The sequence below is a fragment of the Ciconia boyciana genome, chromosome 6 (assembly GCF_034638445.1).
Source record: "Ciconia boyciana chromosome 6, ASM3463844v1, whole genome shotgun sequence".
NCBI classification, from domain to species: Eukaryota; Metazoa; Chordata; class Aves; order Ciconiiformes; family Ciconiidae; genus Ciconia; species Ciconia boyciana.
The window spans coordinates 42971691-42997410 of NC_132939.1; the positions used below are offsets into that span (position 1 = coordinate 42971691).

The 25720-nt window shown below is 38.8% G+C and overlaps 2 protein-coding genes across 3 annotated transcripts in view; both read right to left on the reverse strand.

Moving 5' to 3' along the window:
- Positions 1-2225: 2225 nt before the first annotated feature.
- Positions 2226-9065, reverse strand: EAPP (E2F associated phosphoprotein). The gene is made up of 6 exons (XM_072866241.1): positions 8912-9065; positions 8126-8307; positions 6666-6764; positions 6178-6301; positions 5184-5303; positions 2226-3650 (listed from the first exon to the last, which is right to left on the reverse strand). Exons 1-6 carry the CDS (start codon positions 8983-8985, stop codon positions 3386-3388), a joined length of 864 nt encoding a protein of 287 aa, XP_072722342.1. The 5' UTR covers positions 8986-9065; the 3' UTR covers positions 2226-3385.
- Positions 9066-9353: 288 nt separating this feature from the next.
- Positions 9354-25720, reverse strand: part of SNX6 (sorting nexin 6) — a 29457-nt gene continuing 13090 nt past the window's right edge. For both annotated transcript variants that reach the window (XM_072866239.1, XM_072866238.1), the window contains exons 8-14: positions 25143-25248; positions 22609-22684; positions 21280-21319; positions 20012-20098; positions 18913-19072; positions 17768-17853; positions 9354-11254 (exon numbers count right to left, since the gene is read on the reverse strand). In XM_072866239.1, coding sequence (XP_072722340.1) covers positions 11201-11254; positions 17768-17853; positions 18913-19072; positions 20012-20098; positions 21280-21319; positions 22609-22684; positions 25143-25248 — 609 coding nt within the window. In that variant the 3' untranslated portion in view covers positions 9354-11200. The remainder of the gene's footprint in view (positions 11255-17767; positions 17854-18912; positions 19073-20011; positions 20099-21279; positions 21320-22608; positions 22685-25142; positions 25249-25720) is intronic.

Sequence of the window (25720 nt, forward strand, 5' to 3'; positions counted from 1 at the left end):
TTTGCGTCCCAGCTGATTAAACGGCATGGCTGACCGCGAACTTGGGGTGAACTGCCGGTCTGAGTCATAGCTAGGAGATGGTGCTGCAGCCTATTTTCGCTCATCCTGTTTCATCTAAATTGACATTCTGGGAATTACGGCAGACCCGAAGGCTCTGCCCGGCAGGGCCCACGGGAAGTACGGTAAAAATGCTCTGCAGGAGTCTTCGGTTGTCGGAGGGTAAAGCCCACACAGAAACATGGCTCAGATAAATGAGACCTTAATGTCGGCCAGCTCTGACTAGATCAATCCCGTACGAATGGGAAAAATAAAGAGGCGATAGACCAACTGTTCACTGTAGCGGTTGCTAACTTGGCACTTCCCTCAGGCACTCGCGGCCAGAGACCAGAGGGCATGGGACACCCCTGCCCTGGGTGCTAACTGGCATAAGATAAGGAGAAGTTCCCAGAGGTTGGCCTGGGACTGCACGGTTAGAAAGGTCGTTGGCAGTCTAGTTTAGAAGGCACTAGTTGAAAGTCTGCTGGAAGGGGACATAGGTGGTAATCGGGCACCGTGACTAAGCAGAGCATGAGGTGCAACCACTAGGCACCGGGGCCAGGCCACCAGGCAGGACCTCAAACGCCAAGCGTGCACACCATAGGTTAGAAACTGGTATCGACCCACTATACTCACCCTGCTTAGTAAATCAATTTGCAATTATGTCACTGAGTGGGGTGATTCTGTTCTTGCAGCCACCCCGCCCCTACCTTCACCTGTGCTTCAACTGTACGATGAAAAACACGGAAATACAGTCACAGGAGGATGCACGTATGAGTTATTTACACAGCTGCAAAATATAACTACAGTACCAGGAGGTGACTGTGAAAAAGAAAACCAGCTGGCAGAGAAAATTGAATACTGTACTTGTTTGTGTGACAGAATCTGAAAAGGATTTAATTCAACCAGAAGACATTTAGACACACTTTATCTATGCACATTTATTTCAGCACAAGAAGATATGAGAGCATTCACATGATTAATACCCCCACACAACTGGCTACAGGAGCTGTTGTCCCTATCCAACACCACTGTTGCTTGTTGCAGTTGCTGCTGGCAGAGTCTTGTGTTAGTGTTACTGCTTGAAAAAGTGGTGGTAATCACGAAAGCTTCCTTTCTATATAAACACATACAAAGTTCAGGGACAAGTGGAGTATTCAGCGCAACTAAAGCATAACTCCCATTCAAAGCTTCAGGAACATTATCAGTATGGGGCAAACGAGTCCCAGTCCTGCCTCCTCCAATGCTTCCTAAGAAGCAGCTCTGCAATGCGTGTGACAGGGCAAGCAAGCAGCAGCAGCAAGAAAGTACCCGAGGCATGCCACCTTCAAAATCTGCTACATCTGCCCTAACCCACCGGGTGGTGCGCACGCCCCTTACACCTTTTCAGTATGGTGCATACTCAGGAGAGTTTTTTTGCTAGTGAGCCCCTTAAGAAAATTGTCAATATTCCTCTGTATAGAGTTTCCCCTCCTTCACCAGCTCCATTCCACCCCTGCTTAGGGACTGCCATCACCTGTTGTTCCTCCTGCTACCACCCACACCGACACTTGAGCCCTTGAACTACATTCCCGCATGCTCATGTTTCCAGCAGCTCAGTGCAAAGACCCTTAACCTGGTGCTAAGCAGAGCCTTCGTGCTTCACCTGGAATGTGAAAACAGCTACATCGAGGCCAGCATGCCCTACAGCACAGACTACATCCTCTATCACATCTGCTCCTCCACACTTCTACTAAGAAGAAGCAGTTCTTCGTACGTTCAAAATTTTCCATGTACACCTCCTGGCTTATAGCACACAGTAACAATTTGTCCCACTTTAGATGATCCCATAGGTATCACTGTGCAAGCCAGACACTCCACTCATCAGTGTGACTGTAGGTAGCAAAGACGAGATTGAGATCTTACCTCGGGCAGATCCCAAGCCTCAAAAACAAGCACGGCTCAATTTTGATCGTAGGGTGCACGTGCAGAGGAAGGTACACCATACTAGCCAACCAAGCGTTCAGCAGCTGCCTCAACAGTTCTCTACTTCATCAAGCAGAGGTTAAGTTTCTGCTGCCTTGAAAACAGGAAGTCAGTGTTCTCCTCATGTAATCCTGACAGAAGAACCAATGTATTTTTTCCTTCCTAATCTCATGTAACACTGTGTAGGATGAGTGTGTGTAGATTAGTAAAGTACAGCACCAGGGACTATAAAAGGTAACCAGAGTCACAAGATTTTATTACAATCTAAGGCACAAAAGAAGTATGTTCTTCAGGTTCCTACCTCCTAGGTTTAAGTATTTCTGACAATTCCTCAAAGCACATATAACAAATTATTCCTAGTACTATCAAAAGAAAAAGCATAAAGATGAGATTTTTTTCAGACAGACCCTTGTTCAAAGTGAAGTGTTAAAAAATATCAGGCTATAGAGAGATGTTACTTACTAATAAAAAACAAGAGTTCACCTCTTGGGAACATGCCTGGAGGAAGAGAGGGAAGGATCCATTGTTAACATTGCAGTGCCTTCACAGACTAAGCAAGAAGTCTAAATATCAAGTAGCAGCAGCTCTTTATGCTTCCATAAAGAAACTGTAAATGTACTAAAGAAACAGAAAAAGCATACAAACTAGCTCTATGATCATAGATCTCACCATAAATGTCTCTTAACATGTGTCATCATAAGGAAAAAGGACAATAGAAAAAAGTCTAGTATTTTCTTCATATACATATTTACATTAAAAACTCTTAACTGTATTACTAAGCATTGACGTGTTGATTTAAATGATCCATGCCAGAATGATTCATGCCAGCAAACTCAATACAAGCTAATCTTCCACTCTGTATAAATAAAAATTTCCATTTTTGAGATCTTAATGGGCTAAAAATCCAAATATAACGACAATTCCTTCTTTATCAAACCTCCAGGTGTGCAAATCTACCAGCCTACAGAAGGCCAACATACCGCCTGAGAATTGTTTACCACGTGCCATAGAAATGACCAATGCAGCTATGGAGAAGCAGTTACTATATACAATATTTATTCTAAGCAGCAGTTCTAATACATATTGAGATGGTGGATAGTATATGTACAGGGAATGATCATAATACACAGATCTTACATTGTATTTACAACATTTTAAATCCTCAATGATGGAACCACCTGACAGTGTGAAAGAATATCACTCTCAAATGCACGCAATTAACTGTATTCCTTTCGTAAACCTTGCAAAAATCCAACCATTATAAAGTTCTCTGATGAAAATGTACATTGAAAAGACCATATTTAAAAAAGGCTAACATGCCTGCATATCTGACACTTCACACAGTCTTAAACAGTGCAGGATTTTTTTCCCCTGCTTTTGCACATTAGCAGTGGCTGGCTAGAACATTGAAGAAGTGAAAAACTTCATCTTTATCCATTACTGCCACTTCAGTTGAGCATTCAGTACATAATACTGGATGATACACTTCCTCCTCTTCTTGATTTGATTGTACAGAGGTAGTTTCTTTACTGTGCTTCATTTTCTTACTTCTTTTCTTTAGCTTCTTTCTGTATTTCAGAATTTCCTCTTTGTTAACAACGCAGTTCATCACAAACATTGCTCTGTATTGTGTTTTATAAGATTCATGTCTAAGGAGAAGGGGAGAAAATGCAAGTCATACCATTGGTAAAACTCTGCTTCCAAGAAATCAGTTATCATCACTGGAAATGTGTTAAAGATAGGAAGTACTCTGCCAAAGGGCTGAAAGCCGAATAAATATGAGGTTTTATAAACAGAACAAAAGTCACAACTACAAAAATCATAAAAAAATAGAACTGTAGCCATCTGTCTTGTTTTTAAGGTGTTTTAAAAAACATGCTGGTTCTTGCTGAAATAAACACCCCAGAGTACAATGGTATTGGTACTACAGAATTATGCATTGCTACGAATAGGTGATGATAGGCAAAAAGATCATGAAGTTGTGAGTGCAAATGACTCAAATACTGGCATTTATATCCTGAAATGTCTCACAAGCCTGAAATTCTTTATAAATAAATAACAAACACTGACACACTACACTTGATAAAGCATGTCTATAATAAAATATAAAATGTATTCTCAGCTGTCATTGGTATAACAACTGTATAGCTGGAGTACGTAGCAAAATTCAGGGCTGCAGTTCAACTCAATTCAACACAGTGTCCCTCAGGCTGCAGTTTTACAGCAGCCTGAACCAACACAACAGGTGGCTGCAGAAGTCCCATCTCGACTTCTGCTGGCTTTACTGCTTGTATAATTCTGTGCTGAGCTATTTCAGTTTATTAAAACCACAAAAGACCAGTCTGACAATACAAAGGGACAGTTTTCCATCAGCTTAGCAAACTGAAATACTTAACTATGGAACAGGGTCAAGGAATACCATAGCCAGCAAAGGGAAGAGAGTGAGAAACAGCACCCAATACTGGGATGATTTTAGGCTGCTGTGGAATTTCATTCTCAATCACCAAAAGTACTCAGTAAACGAGAGGTAGTTTATTCCTTGTTTCACAAAATTTCTTTCTCCTTTATTCCCAGTTCAAGAGTACTCTCCTTAGCATGGGTTAGCAGTACTAACTAGGTTTGCAGCGCAGTCAGATACTGGAGAGCTGCAAAACACACTACGTATTCTCACCTAAATGCTTTCCAGGCACTTTTTAATACAACTATATTCAAAATCACAACTGCTAAGACTCAAACCAAGTAAGAATACACTATCTTGATTTTGCTTAATCCTCCCCTAAACAAGGCACTTTCACACAAAAACAGTAGTTAACCTGGAATAATTCTATGCCTCTAAACATCAAGCCAACATATTTAAAAAAAAACAACCAAACAAACAAACCCCACTACCCACAACTCAGTCTGAACTTCTTGTTTAGTCTCCATGAAATGTTGTTTTTTTACCTTCTCCACTATGCTAAACTTCTACCCTGTTCTTCCTCATCTCCATGTTAAACTGATCATCATTCTTACAAACTAGCATTCACCCCTAAATCTGATTCACATATACCTGCCTTCTCTTTTACTAGCTCCACCTCACAAGACAGACTTGATCAAATCTATTGATCATATTGAATACACTAAAAATACAACTGACCAAAACAGAGACATTCCAAAAAGACCCCTTATTGTTCACCAATTACCTCTGACAGTCCAGGCATAATGTTGTCATGCAAGCAGGGCAATTCAAAACAGCATCACTATTTGGAACAGCTGAAGGTTTTGTCTGCTGCTGTGGTGGCACTCTTCTTTGGTTACGGTACCTACCAATTCAAGAAAGGAGGAAGGAGAGACAAAATGTGAAATTACATGCCCTTGTTGTTGGATATATCAATTCAACCTCCAAACCTTTTTTATATTAAAATACACCAATAAATATTTGGACACCTTTTTCACTAACTCAAAGCACATCAGTAAATACACTGGGGGAAAAAACACATACCAGTATCTTTACTTTGTACAGAGGATTCTTACTTGGCGAAACAAATACATCTAGCATGAGAATTTGTGCTTAATAACCCTCTCCTCTGACGAGACAGTTGTCTCAAGTGCCATCTCTGCAGGCAACAAACATTAATGCTATCCTTTTCAACAGATTTACATGGAGAATTTTACTTCTGCTGCAGCAACCATTTTTCTACTTCACCTGTCAAAAAACTCTCAGTAAAGCAGCTTTGTGCTGTTCCTACTTTATCTGAACATTTTGTGGCTTGCTAATTCAAAGTTTTCCAAAACCATAAATACAGTATTTAGCAGGAATAGATATTAATGTAGCAATCAAAGTATCATAGGGCATTAAAAATTGAAATCAGCAAACCTTACAACCTTTTCATCCACAATATGGTTGTTTAGATGAGATCTACAGACAAAACTGGCTTACCAAACTAGGAAGTTTTGATTTTAAAAAATCGCAAGTTTTAGAATTGTGTAATTTTGAAGACTCAATTTCCATTACATACACGTAAAAATTTTACAGGCTTTCAAATTTCTATGCTGTAAATTCTAAAAAAAAAAAATAAAATAAAATTCATTACATAGACTTGACAGCATAGGCTTTTTCTCTATATTGACCATTTTCATTTAAATTTTTCATTTTATGTCAAGCATCCTACAATTCAAATATTTATGGTCTCTTACCCCCTCCTCTGTGAGTCTACCCACTCTTGGTCTCGACTGTCTTCTTCTGGGTCATACAGCAGTTCATCATTGGAAAGAATCTGACGTTGCTGATGTTTTCTGTTTTTCCGGACATCCTGTGTAACTGGAAAGATTTGTGCAAGCATACATTACATCCATCAGACATATGATGATGCTCTGCGTAAATAATAAAAATACCAGTTTTTCAGTTTTCCTTTTCCATACTCACAATAAATCTAAACTAAAACATAAATGTCTAGCTCATCTCTCCCCCAAAATGCACCACCCCAAAGCATTAACACACCTTACGTACATTGGGATACATCACAAAGTTGTGGGAACTACATTGAGATGATATAGGCTGGTAAATCCCCCTCAAAAGGCTGCCTTCAGGAACAGCCCCTTGACCCCCCAAGAGGATTCTACAGGATCTGCGAGAGAGCGCTACTGTAAAGATGTCCTTCTCTCTCCTCTCCTCAGCCATTTACCTATTTGATCTTCATCCTCTGACTCAGAATCAAAGTAAATGTCGTCATAGTATTTTGAAGTGGTGGCAGGTCCAGTCTGCCCAGTACTTGAGGAAGTACCTACGTGTGAAATTAGAGAAAGAAGTGGTAAGAACACCCCACCAAAAGGACAGCAAGTATACAGCCCAGAACAAACCCTAACACACCTATCCAGAAGTGCTCTGCCTTATCTGCGTGTGTTAAGTAACAGCTCTCCCAATTTATTCCCACGTCCTGATAATTCACATCGCTTGTGTTGTCTCATTTACAGATGCTCCCTCAGAGCAAAGCTGCTTACTCCAAGATGAACCTCAGGTACAGTTCAAGGGAAAGCTTCTCCCAAGGTACACTCCCTTTAGGCGCAGAGCACACCACATCAAATATGCCTGCCTCTGCCCAATATAATCTACACAATCTCAGACACTCCATAAATCTTCAGTCACGCGAAAGAAATACAGGTGTGGCATGTTGTTTCCCAAACTCTGATTACAATAAAATTCACTGAAAAAATCCCCCAAAATTTCAGGGCCACAGAAGTTCAAAAAAGACCTAGATGAATTGCCAAGCACATCTGTCACAGCCAGTGTCCACCAAAAATCCTATTCTGTGCTGGATGGATGTGGTGGTATAACTATTGCTACATCTTCTTAATTGCACAACTAAAACCTACAGATCAGATTTGCCCACTAACACAGATAAAACTATTAAACCTCCTGAATGCAGAGTCAAGTCCGTACATTAAAGTGAATACTACGTTGATTCTCCAGGAAATTTAAGAACGCTTCACTAGCTGTTCTGTAATAGGTAAAAAGAGTATATGCTCTTCAAATACCAAAGCAATCCATCTCTTGCAACCATAGTACACAAACACCAGAACACATGTAGCTTTAGTACAGTTTTACTATTTGATGTAACATGTAATTACAAGCAGGTAAGAGAGGAAGAGATTAATATTTTTCCTGATTTTTCCCCCAACTGACTTGGAATCTCAATCTACCACATGCTACTCCTTTCTTCAAGAAGGGGCTCCAAATGTTGATAGCATCTGGAGCCACCAGACAATGCACAAGAGACCGCAACCTGCTCAAAAGACTTCTAAATACACGTGAAAGAAAAACTTAAAACAGAAGTTATAGAGATATTGGAAAAAAGGGGACTGATCCAACAAAGAGAAATCATATTAAAGCAGGAAATCAGAAGTTCAGAAACACCAAAATCGAAGTCTTAGAAAAGATGAAACAGAGCCGTTCACTGAAGTGGCAGCTGGTGACCATTTCTCCAGAAGCGATCGGCCATTTTAAGATTTTCTGTAAGCTTCAAACAGCACTCGACTGTCACCACACACACCTCTAGCCACAAGAATAATACATTAACTTCACCCCTTAACTGGACACCACTTAACTCATGATTTCACATGCAAGCAAAGGTTAAGTGTGATTTACCCATTTCTGGCGATTTCCATTTGCCTTCCATAGTCCTCATGGTGCTGTTCAGTTCCGCTTCCATCTCCTTTTGGAATTCATCGTCACTGGAAGACTCGCTCTCCCCAGTCAGGCACTCCCGAATCAGCTTCCGCTTCTGGTCAGGAGTGCCGTGTAAGAGGACATCCACCTCATCTTCTGAGCTACAAATGTTTAAGCGTTACACACCTAATTATGACAACCAGCTTAAAACATTGACCCAGACATTTGGAGAACGAACATCTGAAGTGTGGGAGCGCACTGGGAAGCACTTATTTGTGTCTTTATGGGAAACGCATTTATTAAAATGTTTTATTTGCTCGTTGGTGTTAAAACTCTGGTTTTAATGCAAAGGAGCTTCAGCTGACTGGCTGCAGCCGGCCGGATGCCTCCGCAGCTCTGGTCTGCGAGCCTCCGTGCAGGAGCAGGGATCTATTTGCACACTGGCATTTACAGCGTTAGAAACGCAAACACTCCGGTTTCAAGGAAAAAAAATCGCCGCGGATGGTGCGAAGCGATCCTCCCACAACCCCCCGGGCGGCACGCCGCGGCCCTGCCCAGCGCCCGGGCCGTGAGGGAGCCTCGCCGCCTGCGGAGCCCAGCAGCCGGGCCTGCCGTCCCGCCGGACGCCGGCCAGCAGACGCCAGGCGACAGCGGAGGGAAGCGGCGGCCCGCTGCCGCCGGGACGAAGCACCCCCGGCCCGCCCGCCTCAGGCAGGGCAGCGACAGGCCGCCCTGGGCCCGCCCGCGGCGGGGGCTCTCCAGCACCTGCTGAGCGCTCGCTCCTCGTCGCTGGGCTCCTCCACCACGTACGGGTCGTCCTCCTCCCGCAGGCAGCTCATGGCGGCGTCCGGCTGCCCGCCCGCTGCCGCAGCCAGCCCGGGCCCGGCCCGGCCCCTTCCGGGCGCCCGGCCGGCTTCCGGCGCCCGCGCCCCTCCGCCCCCGCGGCCTCGTCCCGGCGGCTCCCGGGCAGCCCCACAGTCCGCCTGCAGGGGCGGAGGGCGGCGGCGCGGCCCGGCAGCCCCGCGGCCCCCACGATCCCCCCCGCCGGTGCCGGTACCGGCACCAGCCGCCCGGCCCGGCGGGGCTTCTCCTTTTTCCCTTGGAGTTGCAAGTCCTCGGGTCACGTTTTAAATATTTTTCTTCACAGTTACAGAGCCAGGGGTTAGAGCTTTAAGAGACACACCCAATACCAAGAGGCTTGAAAAAAATTTAATGAGCTAGTAACACTGAACAACGAGGACTAATCTAAAAACTGTTCCCACATCCTACTTAAAATATTTACAATTTTGTTAACTGTATATACATTGTAATCTTTGTCCCTTATACTCTATTTATAGATTAGTTCCTTAGGAATTATACCTGTTATATCTGGAAGATGAACAGCACAGTATTATTGTAGTAGCCATTGCTGGAAAATATTATATATACTAGAGGAGTTGCTAATAGCCATTGGGCACTGGTAATCAAAGTCTGAGGCTACGTGTACGCAACTCAACGCACAATGCAAACGGCATGTTCAGCTAAGAAACTTCTCTGCCTTTGAAATGTCCTGATGTGCAAGGCGGCAGGGCAAGTATACCACACTGTGCAATTCACCCTATTTGTGGAAAAAAAAAAAAACAACAAAAACAAAACCAAAAAACAACAAAAACAAACCGCACACCTCTGTGCGGCAGTACAGGGAGTCTGCAATCACACAGACATTGACTTACATTGATCTGCATCTCCAAACATCCCATTCACCCAAAATTCTGCTGCTCCACTGAAGGTCTACGTACCCATATAAAACAGCAATCCCACCGTGAAGAGCAATTCATCAAGTAAAGCCTAATTTTATGACACCCTGAAATTACACAATAGGACAGCACCTCTTGGAAAAGTTTCATGGTTCAAGTGAGAGAGACAAAACAATACAACAAATAAAACTGGATTCATAGCTCTAAGTTTTAACTCCAGTTAGCAGAATGAGATCCTTTTCAGGCATTCCTTTATTGGGTATACCTTTACTTTTTATATTCTGAAGCAAAGCTTCTTATCTGTATCAAGTGGGGCAGTATTGCCTTTCACTGACATTTTATGCACTGAACTCCCTTCTGTTCCTTTATTCCCCCTTTCTGGAAAGAAAACCAAGAAGTTCTCTGAAAAGCATTTCTGCCAAAGAAATTGCAGAGTCAGCCACCAAGCTCAAAACAATTTAAGTACACTGGATAGGAAAGTCACAAGACAAACAGACAGGCAAACGGATAAACCTGAGAATGCAAGTGAAAAATTACTGGGCAAGTATTTAGTGTCAGACCAATTGAATACTTACTCAATGTCTTTACAGGATGAATAGAGAAAAAGCTAATTAAATTAATCTGATTTACTAGAAAATATTAAGCTTACAGATGATACAATGTCTGCATAATTTTAGAAAAATCATCGATTCCATGGTTTATTTTACAATAATTGGATTAGTCTACAAGTTAAGGCAAACATACTAATGCATTTGCTTTTCTTTTTAAATCATAGTTATAAAGGTTACACAAAGTTCTCCAAAATTTCTAAGAAATGTTCACAATTGAAAAAAAAAAAGATTAAGTTTCTTGATATCAGTACATGGAAAAAAAACTAAGACAGTGTATACAATGCCATTATAGTAACAATATTCAAATATCTAATGGTAATATTTAGGCCATTTGAACAATGTGCTTCAAATGGTGAACTTCAGAAATTACTTACAAAGGTAAATAAGATTGGCAGCTGTATCATAGTATTCATAACATGAACATAATTATATTGGCTATTTTCACAAAAACAGAGCATTTGGTTTCTGAACAATGAAAGCATATAATGATTAAATAAACATGAATATGTATGTATAACAAGTATGCTGTTGCTTCATATAGTCTGGAGCTACTTTCAGGTGTTTGTTTTAATTCTTTTGAAAGAAAGAGCTTGCTTATGTGCACTTTGTCAAATGTTTTCTCCAGGGAACTGTAAGTGCCTATTTAAAGTCATGAAAACAAAATCCAGAGGAGGGCAGCCCTTGTTAGTGGGAGGACGGAGCGCAGCTTATGTGTCACCATTTAACACTGCCAGGCAGCTCTGCAGCAGCTGTAAGTTACCCTGTAAAAATAAAGAAAAATATGACCACATTTCCCTACTTTCTTTTACACTTGTGGCAAAAAGATGGTTTTTAAATAGCAGTGACACCACTAAAGGAGAACAGACAGGTATTAAGCTTATGTTTAAATATTTATGAAAGTAACTTTTATCTTAAAAGAGGTTTTTGAATGTAGGAGCATTGTGTCATGGAACTAAATGGAGCCAACTTGAGATTCAAAAATAAGCATTTAGTACCCTTTCCATGTTTCTTCACAAGTTTCTTACTAAAGATCTAGTCTGGCCACAAAAACTATTCACTGCAGAGTACTCTCTCAGCAATGAAGTTCAAAGTTACAAAATGTTAATTTTTTATATAGTATTGCCATTACTCTGTCACTGGAATATTATTCCTAAAGCAGAAGTACTCATATGTTATACTGAATTCATCAAGAAGCCTTAGCAATTCACAGCACTCAGTATCTCCTTGCTCCAAGCAGCCATCTAAGTAGCTCTGTTCAAGGACAGGCCTTGTTTGAAAGACAACAGACTGATTTACATGCTTAGCCAGGTGATTTAGCCGTCAAAATTGAGCTTAGCCATTAGAGCCGCAGCTACTGAAGCGATTACCAGAACATTAACTTAGCTTTATCTCTAAGGCCAAGTTCTGCCCTTCTTTTCAAACACCTGTGGGTCAGTTTTTAATCCTCTTTAAAGCATTCTGACTCTACCATAAAAACATACAGGTTGACTTTCAGATTTCTGAATGCATTTACAGAACTGACACTTAAAAAGATACCCTTGTAAATTAAGCAAATGCAATTGACAAGTAAGCCAGGATTTACTTTCCAGGAAAAGAAAAAAAACCAACCTGGTATTCACATTGTTTTGTGCATTCATTTATGCTTAGATCACTTTAAATGACTGGCTATTCACTATTAAATAGCTGTACTAGATTTGTTCTCAAATCTGAAATCTCTGTGTAAGAAACAACGTTAGCTTGCTGACAGTGTTAAGAGTAATTCCTATCAGGTTCAGATAAAATGCAAGAACAAAACAGTCTGAATGCCCAGTTATAAACATGGGAGAAACTGCTTCCTTCTAAAATTTTTTTTGATCCAAAAAGAAACCTGTAAAGAAAACTTCAAACAAAAAAAAGCACGTAATTAAACAGTATCAGTAGCTGTGAATTGCATTTCCTTGATAAACAGTCCGCACAAGTACTAAAGAATTTGTAATTCTTACTTTTTCAGTTGAAAGCATTCCAAGTGACCTGTGGCAGATAGGCAGAAGGACACTCGTCCCTCAGCCTAAAAAGGTAAGAAATCGTAACTCAATGCCCCATTAAGGTTCTTATAATCCAGATTAAGCAATTAACTAAATTCAAGGCTTCAAAGTAGAAGATTCCCAGTTGTGTCTACTGAATCCTTTTCAGTCGTCTCCAGAAGACAGCAATTTCAGTTACGGCTTCAACAGCTTTTTGTCTTTTTATGCCTATACTGGCAGAGGACAGCCACAAGCTATTTAAAAGGCTTGTAATTCTGTGATATGAACAAGTTCAATATACATGAGATGCATAGGGACTTGGTGGCCCATCTTTGTAGTGTACAAGATTCATAAATCTAAGGTCTCTGTTACTGAACAGCTGATTATTGGCTGTAATGAAGTAATGAATGAAAAGGAATACTTCAGTCTGAAGCCTTCAGTCTTCAAATGGAATACTTTGGTCTGAAGTATAATTGTGGACTGCACACATGTTAGCTATAACAAAAGTGTGACACTGATCTTCTGGCTATCTCTTTGCAACCCATCAGCAGCATGAAGTATATTTGCAATTCACAGGCCACTATGGAGCACTCTAAAGAAAAGATGGTACCAAGATGTCCTTTATACATCAGTCATTTCCAGACTCAGCGAGCCAGTCTACTGAAATTTTGCAAATAGGCAAATCATTCATTTTCATTAGATCAAATTTACAAAGTTCACAAGAACAACCTTATTTAAATTATAATAAATCAAGGACAATAGAGGCTGTGAGCCATTACTCTTTCTGGATGCAACATCTGAGATATTTGACTTGTATCAGCATAGCTTGAGAAAGTCCTATAAATTCAGATTCAGAAAAGTGTTTCTTGCCAACTCAGGCTCCTAAGCTCTAGATATTACAGTTATGGGCAGACCCATGGTGACAGAAACATCCTTTTCAGGAAAGAAAGAATTACTGACAAAGCATTTAACCAAATCTCTTAGCATTGGATTTTGCTCCCTTCTTCTGTCAGTTCCAAACAGATATCTGTTGCTAGTAATACAACAAATTCTTTTTCCACAAAACCCCACAGAGGTAAGAGCATATATATTAGTATTTGTGGAAAGAGATGTTTAGATTTTTTTTTTTATTTGAAGGAAGTGGCGCTTTTACTCAGTTACAATTCCTTTGTCAAAAGACTAAAAGTATAGCCAAGGCTATAAATGCTTTAATTATATGTCTATAACCTTAGTAGTTTCACCACACCAGCTATCAAACCTCCCTTCTTGAACATGAACAAGAAACACCTCAAAATCCAACTGTTTAAAATACTGAATAGGTTTAAGTGCAGCTTTTGCACTACATGCTCAAACACTTAATCAGGTCTTACATTAGCTACAGCTGTATGAAGTCATGAAGAAACACAGAGCTGGCAAAACAGAAGCTAAACGCTAACTAGAGGGACAGTCAGACAGAATGGCCATAGAAAAACATCAATCTGTTTAGTATAGGTAGGAGACCAAGCATAATCTAAAGCTGCAGTTTGGCAGCTATTTTAAGGAAATCTAGGGTACATGCTGCTGATAAGAAGGCAGCTCTCTTACTCTCACACCCTCCCAGCCAAAACTGTGTGTTTTGACACAAGGGACACTGTGAAAACAAGACTGAAAGTGAAGCTTAGAAAAACCCAGAGGAACTTTTAGCTCCATCTTACTACGCAGCTGCACCCATAACAGTGCCAACATAAGGGAAAAGAAGAGAGTCATGCATCATCATCCTTCCTGGCAGTAGTCTGCACTTGCATCAACTTAAAGCAATCTCAACCCACACTCTGATTTTTAGCTTTTTCAAAAGTCTTGAGCGGCAACCAGGAAAAGATAAGAGAATATTAGCAGATTAAAACAAGTGTTTTATAAGGAAGTAGTATAAACATAACTGGGCAGAGAGGGTGCGCTTAGTATTTGCACATACAGTGTCCTAGATTTACTAAAAGCTTGATTTCCCTATCACCCTCCAGTCTTCTGGAGCCACACAGCCTGATACAGCTCAGGAAATAAGAGCTGTCTCTCAGAACTTTCTCTCAATACTTTGGTCATTCTGACTTCCTCAGTGCAGCAATCTCTGTGTTTTGGGATTTGTGTTTTTCTTTCCACACAGAGCAAATAACTTTTAACAATAAGTCATGCAGCAGCCTTCATTGGGGCTGAATTCCTCCCAAAGACAGCCTCTCAGGTGAGTTCCAGCACCCACTGCTGCATCGGGTTTCACCTCCATGCTTTCTGTGCCAGGCAGCTCCAAGTCCAGAAGACACATGGCTAGACTGATTCAGAGACAGATTTATCTGCATGACATCAAGTCTGGAAGTACTTGTTCCAGAAAAAGAAAAACCCAACACAGTAGAAGACTTGTAGCAAAAGCCTGCAGGAGTGTTATCTGTTGCCCCCAGCCCCCGCTCCCCAGTTAGCTTTTTTTCTGGAAAGAGTACTTAGACCTGAATAACAGGTCATGTTGCAAAATTTGGGAGCGCTGTGCTCCACGTGCCATTGACAAGCCAAGCCATTTCCAGTTTGGGGCTGCTAAAACTTCACCTGCCTTCAGTAGCTGCAAAAGCATGAAGACAGGGACTGCCACAGCATCAGGCAAAGTATTTTGTCCAGAACCTTAAAGCAGGGGGCTTTTGATCTGACTTCACTAATTTACTGCCTACATGAAAAAGTAGCTTTTTTTTTTTTGCTTCTACCAGCCCTCTTGGCTCTACTGCAAGAGGAACTGGGTGTCTATAAACACCCCCCAGCTTAGCCCAGGCAAAGCCACAGCTACTTAGCCTCTCTGAAACAGGAGCATTGTCCATGATCTGTGTTGCAACAAGTATAACAAGTCTGCTCCAGGACAAGGAGAAACTTTCATATTCCCCTAACATTGCTCTTCACACATCAGGGCTGCCTAACATTGCTCTTCACACATCAGAGCACAATGCTATCTCAAAAAAATCCCAAGTCTTTTCGTATCTTCTTTCTTCCTTTTATGGAACTACCTCAGAAAGTGTCCACCAAACCATTTCATCCTTCAATACTCTGTACAGACTAATAAAAACCTATCCATAAGACTATCCTCAAATACGCCTGTTATAACATTAATAAGAAAATTTCCCATTATGTAAAATTGAAAAATATGATCTATTGCACTTTTAACTTCTGTAATAATCCAACTCAGAATCTGTAGAAATAAAAGCACAGCAACCAAACTGATGCATCTGTACTAGCTTGTTTTAAATAAATAAGAAACACAGGCTTTGAAAAAACAGAACTTTCCCATCTAGTGAGAAACAAAATATCCTTTCATTCAACAAGTCACAACATTTGTTAACATTTCAAGAACTGTCACCCTTAGTCAAAATGACCTTTTATATTGTAGTGCTTTAAATATTTAAAACTGTCTAGTGAATCTTACAGTGCTCCATGATAAAGTAGGTGAAAAAGATCAGCAAAAAAAAAGTTCACCTTCAAAAACAGGACTACAGTTCAAAGATTCTATTACAGCCTTATATACTCCTTGTTAGTAAATTTACTAAGACAAGGTAAGTCACAGACTGAGACAGACTATCTGAAGAACTACATATTAAACAGAAGCTGTGGTGGCAAATTAAGAACAGCTAAAAAAATTCAAGCTCTTCCAGGTAAACTGAGGACACCAAGAAGCACGTATCAAGTAAGTTAAAAGCTACAGAAATTAAGCGTTTCCCCCCTGCCTTCTGCAGTTATTAGCTGTCAAAATTCAAGAGAATATTACTACAAGATTTTGAATTGCACAGACAGTTAATACAAGTGATTCTTTAAGGATACTTTAGAAGATAGAGACATTTTTTAAGCATTCCATTCCAAGGCATGCAGGGACTTCAGCAAGGGTCAGTTACAAGAGATGATAACGAGGCAGTGACTGAAGCAGGACAGAAGCGCTGTGGATTCATTCCCTTATTAAAGCATGATATGGCAAATCAATAAAAACTGTTGCAAGCATGACTGTTAGGACTACTAATTTCACTAAAACCTGTAACCAGTACATTCATGACCAAACATGGGGATTTCTGGGAGACTCAGGGCTGGATATAGACAGCTGTTACACACAGAGAAGTAGGAAGGCTGAATAGCACCAAGTATTGTGAGAAGTTTTAAGACTTTAGGGGAACTATAGTTGAATTCCTGATATAACACATTAAAGTAAGCACTGTTCATCTGAAAAAGGAGTCAAGTATTCCAGACCTCACTGATTACTTTACCAGCTAAATATCCCATCAAGCTGAACTTACACCTACAAAGATTAAAAAAAAGTCCCCAAATCAACCCTTTTTACAGTGCATTAGTTTTACAAACAATGCATTTGGCAGAATGAAGAATGACACCGTCAACACTACTAAAAAGAGTGTAAAGCAGCAACAAGTTAACTCAGCAACACTACACACCTCAACTAGTCCTTTCAACAGATATATTCTGAGTTAATTCAAAGCTTGGTAGTCAATGCACTTTCAGATTTGTGATGCGAATGAGAAAAGCTAAAGAGTTGACTTCTAAAAGAAAGCTGCCTCCTGCTATAGGACTGTTAAAGACTGTTGTACTTGTCTATGAAATCAGAGCAGCTAACCTGATTTAACAAAAACCCCATTAATTTCATACTGATTAAGAGAATCAAATACATTGTGAAAGTTAAGGACAGTACAGGCCCCTTAAAGTTTTTTTCCTGCAAAAATTTATTTTACTGAAAAGGCTATCTGCAACATTCCTCTTTTGTTAGCACTTTATAGTTTAAAGGCAAAAAGGTTCAAAAAGCATACTCAGAGTAACACTGATCTGACTTCAGACAGGCCTGTGTGATCTCATGCTTAATAGTTAGCCTATCCTATACATCAGGTCCCCAACATCTGGATAACAGGAGAAACCACTTCCTATCTCACAGTAAAATGGTGATATGAGGTTTTAAAAATAGGCAGGTATTCAAACTCTGCAGCTACAAACCATCAAACAGCTAGACAAACATAAATCTGAAGTCAAAATTGTCTTCAAGGAGATGAGTTTTCCAAAGGCACATCAAGCACAACAGTCCCTCGGAGATATTTCACTTATACTTTTTTTTTCTCTATTATTCAAGAAAGTTCCCCTTTCTGGATGATGCTTACCTTCAAATTCCCCTTCCTAAATGTGAAGTGCGTATCACACAACAAATGTAGCCATTTCGGTTATTCAAGCATATAATATTTAAAATCAGTTGAAATACAGGCCAAAAAGGATCACAACTACCTTAGCATGCTTTAATTCCAGTTCTGCTAGTTCCACCAGATTTTTTCTGAATGCTGCAACTCTTCTTGTCTTAAAGTCTATGAGTTCTATAGAAAATAAAAATGGATTAATTAACAATATTATTGCTAGTGCCCTCAACTGTTAACAGACTTTCCTTCAGGATGAAAGAGGTAAAGGGTAAGAGAAGGCAACAGGAAAAACCTCAAGTTTAATTTCAGCACATTCCAGGCTGAAAGATACTGCTACACTGTTGGATGAAAGCAAACCATCATTGCAGTTCCTCATCTCTAGCTAACCTTTTGTGGACACAAAGTTCTTTTGAAAAAAGACTGCAATGTGGATGCTTTTAAACATTTAATTCTCCTATTCCACGTGCACTGTCCTTTCAAGGCTGATATATAAAAGAAATAGGGAAGATACTAGCTAAAACTAGCATGAAGAACAGAGGAAGCAAGTGTGCTTTATGGATATACCTTTGTGGCTAACAGGATCGCTCATTCTCCACTGTCTCATTTATAGGAATCATTAGCCAGATTTACAGGGTCAAACAACTCTTAAATGATAAAAACAGAAGAGCATGGTGTTTAAACCTTGAACAAATCTGCCCCAAATAATGAGTCAGATGACTACTAACTCACAACAATCTTAGCCTAAAAAAAATAGAGTAAGTTTCCAGGAAAAAGGCAACATGTAAATAAGGTTCCTGTTCTCCAGAGCTACTGTAACACTGCAACTTCAGTGAAATTTCATTTCATGATCTCTTCCTTTTCTAATGTAGTATCATCTCTGCGACAGACTGCTGCCTTCACAGTAGAATGCATAAAACCAAAAGGGGAATTTCAACAATAGTTTAAAAGATTAGGTTTGCCTTTACTGCTAGCAGCTATCATTTTGTATCCTATCCTATTAATACAAAAGAAGTGGTTAACAAGTAATTTGCACTTAGACTTTGCTGAGCCTAATAGAGCTATGAGGAGCCAAAGCAAAATATCATTTGAACTTTCTAAAATAAGTAAATACTAATTGAAAGATAATAGTTCAGCTTAGGAAACAGAACAACAACAAAAAAATCTATTCCCATTAATAATATCCTAAAATCTGTTAGTTTTCAAGTAGTAACGTAGGATCAAAGACCACCCAAATACCTTGTTTTGCCGATTCAGATATTTTCTCAAATTTCTGACAGCATATTTGCTGAGTAGTTTCAGCTTGCAGCACATCTTTGTTTTTTGCTCTTGCTTTATCCAATGCCTTATTAGCATTTTCATAATCCACTAGTGACCTAGATCTTCTATATAGGAGATCCTATAAAAAAAACATAAAAGGATGTATAGAGTTTACAAGAATCTACCTAAGGATTTTAGTATATACCAAGTAATAATAATAATTAAAAAAAATCAGATTAATTTTACTCTTTCTTGCTGTATTTCCATTCTTACTAAATTATTTACATTCACTTTACTTCATCCTGCAAGTAAGTCACAGGAATGTCCATACTGGATCAGACACACAATTCAATATTGTTTGGTCTGCATCTTGTCTGACAGAGGCTAGCAACAGATGGCTTAGATGATACTCCAAAAAGCCTAAGAAGGGGCAATCTTGGGAAATTTCACAGCTTCTTACATTAGAAACAAACTATATTTAGCTTATGTATTTGAAATACACACAGGGCCCAAGAAACAGCAGTAGCATTTTTTGTGCAACAGTTATTGTTGTGATCTTCTAACTACAGACATTTTCTGTCAAATGCTTCCTCATGCTGTCATGTTCCTTAATCATCTTACATCAAACACTACTAAGAATGAAATTTACTGTAGGCATAGAATATAAAATTTGGCCCATGTGTTTTTGTATAAGCACTTGCAGATCATCTGGAGGATCCATTTTGAATATTGAAAAAAAAAAAAAAGTAGAATTGCTTGCAGTCTGCAAGCAGCAAACACACTGCAAACACATGAACAATTCACCAACAGCTCTTCCACTGCTTTTAATTATCAAGGCCAAATCGTACAGTATAAGCGGATCACACAGTTCCAAATAGTCAGTCCCACAGTCAGCAACTGCATTGTTACTCCCTATATACAACAGAGATCCAGTTTTTACAGCTGAGGGAGAAATTGCAGGCTAGAGGTGGCAGCATTTTAACTTATCTACTGTGTATTTCTCAAGATGATCTCTTCTCTCTCTTTTTTTTTTTTTTTTAAAAACCACTATTTTACTGAACAAAAAAACCAAATTCACCTTAGCAGCTTGAGATTCCCTTAGGTAATATTTCAGAAGATCAGAAAGTTTAAGATCTTCATCAGCAGATACCCGGGCCTCTATTTTCTGGAAAAACAGTAAGTAAAAGCACCAATTTAAAAACATCCAGACTTTGGGTATTCACTTATATGATGTAAATACAACATAAAATATACAACAGCACATGACATTGTCTTTTTCAAAAACTAAGATCATGCATTTGTGACAGAATACTTGAAGATGCTCATGAGAAGCAGTATTAGGATTTTGTATTAAAATGTAAGCAATAACCTACTAGGCGAGCAATAATTGACAACTAGCTTTCTATTTTAAACAGTGCTTTCTTCCCCATTTCAGTTATATGTATCATACTCTAGGAAAACAGCAGAGAAACAAAAACTTATCTAGTATAAACAGCTACACAAGAAGTCTTGTGTTGTTTTTGGGATCAAAGGAAAACAAATTTTTAAGGCACCTTTGCAGACTATTGTGTAACTGCATGTATGCAATGGTCCAAAAGCCCAATAAATATATTTGCTTGTATTTGAAACAGACATTTCTGTGAATTTAGAAACAGAGTCAGCATGTGCATTTTTAAATCTTAATTTTAAAAAAAATTCTAAAAGGCAGCATTTTAGGTCAAAGCAAGTCATTCCGTTATCTTCGTTTTCTTTAAAGCACATATCTATGCAGATATAACTGTGTCTAGGAAATGCACACATTTTTCATTTGAAAGTTTTCCTGATACATGGCATGCATCTTCTGCTCTACCAAGCCAAACAAATAAGGCAAAAGAGACAAGGTATTTGAAAATCTGGTTAGGAGCATCAGCAATAGTATTTCTGAGTCAAATAATTGCAGAAACAGACCTTGGCTCCAGAAAAAAAGCAGCATGACTGCCATTTTTTGGATTAAGGATTACATTTTTTCATTTCTTTTTTCCATAACAAGTTCTGCGATACCCAGTAACAAGCATGGAAGGCCTCTAAGCATTTTAGAGGAACAGCAGCTTTACTAGTGTATTACATAGAAGACAGAAAGACTGCCTAGAAACGTTTAGCAGATTGAAGACTCCTAAGGATCAATCATTTTACAAAACAGATGACTGAAATCTTATGCTTTTTCATTCCCTACCACACATTGCTTAAATGCTTCATATAGAAGCATTCATAAAGCACACACATATTAATGTCTAGTTGACACAAGATGTCCTGACACTTCCAGGATGTACACAAAGAATATATCTAAAAAGGTTTCATAGTACATACCCTTGTTTTGTCAAATAACTCTGATACCTTCAGAAAAAACCTGCACAAAGGAAACAGCTTATATTACAACATTAATTTGAACGGTCTAATTACTTTATAGAACTCAAAATATAATCTGTGTCTGGCAATAAAGACTGTAAAGGCACTGCTTAGAATTGTAATTCACAGAACTCAGAGAACATAATAGTTTCAAATTGTAGCACTTCAAACATCTAGGAATTGTACAACTTAAGAAAAGGTAAGAGACAAACAAAGCGTAACGGATGGATGTTTTTTACTAAAGAACAATTGCACAGCTCCTCAGGGATTCTTTATGCTTCTGTGAATTAAATCCCAAACACCACCACCCTAGTCAACGGTCCTACACTATTATGAAGCGTCCTTCACTCAAATCTGAATGTACTTCACACAGTAAAAGTGATGCATGCCCTACTTTGAATTCGGGGAGGCTGAGCAACAATGTGGCACATCACCATCACAGGAGACAATACAAGGGTTCAGTATAACAACAGACTGAATTACAGTCAAATCATACTATTTCCACAGAAGACAGGTGCAATTCCTGACAGACCCTAACAGACTACATCAAATCTCAATACTATAATCAAGGTAATCAATATGCAAGCTATCACCACATTTGGAAGTATATCACTGTAATTCAGGTAAATTAATAAAAATAAGTTAACTTTCATACTCATCTCCTACCTGTCATCACAATAACTCTAGTAAGTGTACATGTTCACAAGCATCAACATCTTTAAGCTAGTTAACTAAGTTTTACTTTCAGATACACCAAACTTCATATTCAAGCAAATCACTGAAGGATTAGAGGACAAACACCTGTACCTAGAGACCCTCTTCTATTTTCAAAGTTTTAGGGTTCTCTGTAGATTCCTTTCTCTTCCTAAAGGCAACAGAATTGCCAGAACAGCAAAACTATTTTTCAAGTTGTTGGTACAGGGAACACCACAAAAATCAGTATACTCAGACTGAGACCTGCTCTTGCTGCACATATCAAAACACTTAAAACACTTTAAAAAACCTGGTGAAAAACTTGGGTTTTTTTCTGACTCTGTGAGGACTTTTCCTCACAGAGTAATTTTCTACAAACTGCAGAAAACAGCATTTTTTTTTTCCAGACAAATATTAAAGTGAAAATATTAAAGCAGCCTGTTACAGAAATGAAATACTAGAGAAGAATATCTCCTAATGTGATATAACCATAATTAATTGTGTTTTTCTCCTAACAAGAGAGCTACCGATCTCAGCAGGTCACCGTTAAGACTGCTACTTAGCAAATTCCCCTGTAAGTTATTAACAAAATCTTACTTGCATATATCTGTGGAGTCCTGCGTTCCTAATGCATATAATGAAGAACCAATTCTATTATAGTCATCCGCCACATCTAGAAAAACAAACAAGCACTTGTTTTACTATTTCATTCCTCTTCTTTCTGAAAAATTTGAAGTTCCTCTCTTTCTTCGAGAGTAGGCGTTTTTCTAAAAGGAACATGCTTTAACACAAAAGCAGAAATAAAATTTCAATCATGTCACTTACTATGAAGGATAACTTCACACAATAAACATGGCACTCTCACCAAATCATGAAGTTTGTAATTTATCTAGGAATATTTAATACAATTAGCACCTGCTGGGTAAATTTATTGTGCAACTTTGTTAGGTTTTATTTTGGTGGAAGATATACAAACTCAATGGCTAAAGTCTGAATTTATATCTGAATCTAAAGTCTAAAGCTATTTGAAAAAAAATCACAGTCTAACAATAACGAAGAGTAAGTCTGTGTGCTTGAGAGCAGTAAATTGAATACAAACTCCAAACTACCAAAATACAGCACTATATCCACAACACCTTTTCTAGCGCATGCCTAATTTTCAGGAAACCCTTACCTCATCAACAATTGGTCACTGGTTGAAGTAGCATTAGTGTTAAAGCATTTTAAACAATGAAATTAGAAGCAGGGTTTGTAAAGAAAGCCGCACAATTTGACTAATGAGGTATTGCTATATAGTAACCCTAAAAATCAAATCTTTGCACAGATGGCTTTTTTAAAGAGCTTTTAGTATAAACTCAACGGATGACGAAAACTCTAACAGAACCAAGCAATGAACAGGAAAATACATTTGCTTGTTATTTCTGAAGTTTATATGCCTTTAAGCAGAATTTTTTTTTAAATAACACATCCTTTTTTAACAGATTGAGTGGGTCACTTTCCACCCAATTCATTACTCCATACACCCCAAGGGAATCAGTGCAGTTGGTTACAGTGAAGAATGGTATTAGGAAGCCATTAACCTCCCCTTCTATTCCTCCCATTTAAACACAAAAATAGATTTTTTGCTAGAAATAGGAAATCACTATCTTTGCAAGCCCTGCAGCTCTCTGTCGATCATAAGTTATCCATAAACTACAGATTGCCCATTTCCAAAACAGGCTTCCCAGCTCATTGCTCTGCTCCTCTCGTCAGAATTCAAAAGGTGCCATTTGTCTCAATTTGCAGTTTGATAAAAGTTGTCAATAAATGTCCCAGGTGATTTGAGTCTGAAAACCAGTGAAGCTTTGTCATGAGTTTGATCAATCCTTTCCCATCAGATCCTCTACAACTTCATTTCTAACAAATCTCCTGGTTCTACAACCAACGTGAAAGGCTCTCTCACTACCTAAAGTTTGGCACCTAACTACCATGAACGAACTTGTGTTTTCATTTTAAGAAAGCAAACAAAACACCAGAAACCACTTCAGATGGGAACTGAATGAAGACACAGGGTCCCTTAGTACTTCATTAAGCCATAACTGACTCCCCCTGTCTCCTAGCATAGATACGAAAGCTACAAAAGACTCAGTCTTCGTACAACAGCAAGAGAAGCATCTGAAGAGCTCAGTAAATTCTTGGTTTAATGTCTCATTCAGTAACCACTTTAGAGTCCTTACCAATGGAGATTCATCAAAGGCTTGTGGCCTGGTTTTGTGTGAACTATATTACTGTAGACAGCAAAGACAGAATCTGTGAATCGCACACAAACTTCCAGAAAGTAGATAGAATCTAGTAGTTCAATTCTGATTTATCTAGGCACAAAAAACTTAAAATCAAGGACAATAAAGGTCAACGTTTTTCTGAGCTTCTCAAAACACAATAATCCTAAACCAAGCACAGTAGTCCTAAGCCAAAAATTGTCCATTTTCTCAAATAAATGCACTGCACTTGAGAAGACTGTCTCGAGCTTCCAGAAATCACATTAGCTAGCACTCAGCTCAGGAAGAGAAATCAATAGCTAAGTGGAAAATCTCACCTCAGTAAGAAAAGGGGTCCTGCAAACCAAGCTACTGAATGTACATATTCCAGTCTCCATTCTAAAAGGCTGAAAAATGGAAACCTGACTTCCCGGTCTAGAACTAATGGCCCAAATAGGAGTTTGCTGCTCAACAAGGTAATGCAATGCCTAGTGTGCCAAGGAATTGCACTCTGATGAATGCAACCTCATCCAATCAAGAGCAACTTCATTACATATACTGCTATACTACCCACCTTTATGGTTTAAAGACTAAGAATCAGACTTCAAAAAAATATTATTACGTAAAGTGTGTTTCTCTTCAAAGGGACACCATGAAGAATCAAGGTATCTTCAGTGTTGCATCAGGCTGTTCCTACTCCATCTAGTCTATTACAGCAAAAGCTAAACTTTGAAAGTCAGATTAAATTTCTTTAGACTATCCGAAGACTACACTTGGAGAAATTAATTAACTTTTCGCATGCAAAAAGAAAACTAAAACTAAAATTACTGCTCCTTACAAACCACTTCTGTACACTTTAACTAGTACTATTTTCACTCTGGAAAACAAACTCACTTTTATGTGATCTTGTCATTTTATCAGATTTGGCAGAGGCATCTTTGACTCGGTTGTGATATTCTACAAGGAATGTTCTTTCATGTTCAAAGAAGTCATCCACATCCTACAAAAAACAAGAACAATTTAAAAAACAGGATTTCATTCACTCTGTACAGAGTAATTGCAGAGTAAATTTGCATATATTGCTGTTGCTGTGACATGAAATGCAATTTTTTTATTGTCTAAAACACCATTTATGTAAACTAATTTCTTCTTCACTTATTTTATCATGATCTCAAGTTTTATTAAGAATTTATTAAGAATTTGTAACAAGCATCTTAAAGGTCTACATAACTAAACCTGAAGTGAAGCAAATAATTTCACTACTAACTACCACTTTGGTGACAGAAAAATAGAGTTAAATGTCAAGTACTTAATAAAAAGACATCTACCTAGAAAAAGGGGAGGGAGGAAGAAAGAAACCCAGTTCCCCAAATGCTTCAGTCATAGCAGAGATGATATGAACTCCTAGCTCAGGAACAGTGATCTTGATGACAGATTTCTTTCAAGTTGGTAGGTAAATTTTAATATTTTCT

Bases quoted from the DNA above. Each gene is read 5' to 3' on its own strand.
- EAPP (XM_072866241.1), bottom strand. From the start codon at position 8,985: ATGAGCTGCCTGCGGGAGGAGGACGACCCGTACGTGGTGGAGGAGCCC. The intron at 5,304-6,177 runs GTAAGAGACCAT...TTGAATTGGTAG, and splicing joins GTAGACTCACAGAGGAGGGG to GTACCGTAACCAAAGAAGAG. The intron at 3,651-5,183 runs GTAATTGGTGAA...CCTTCTCCTTAG, and splicing joins TTATGCCTGGACTGTCAGAG to ACATGAATCTTATAAAACAC.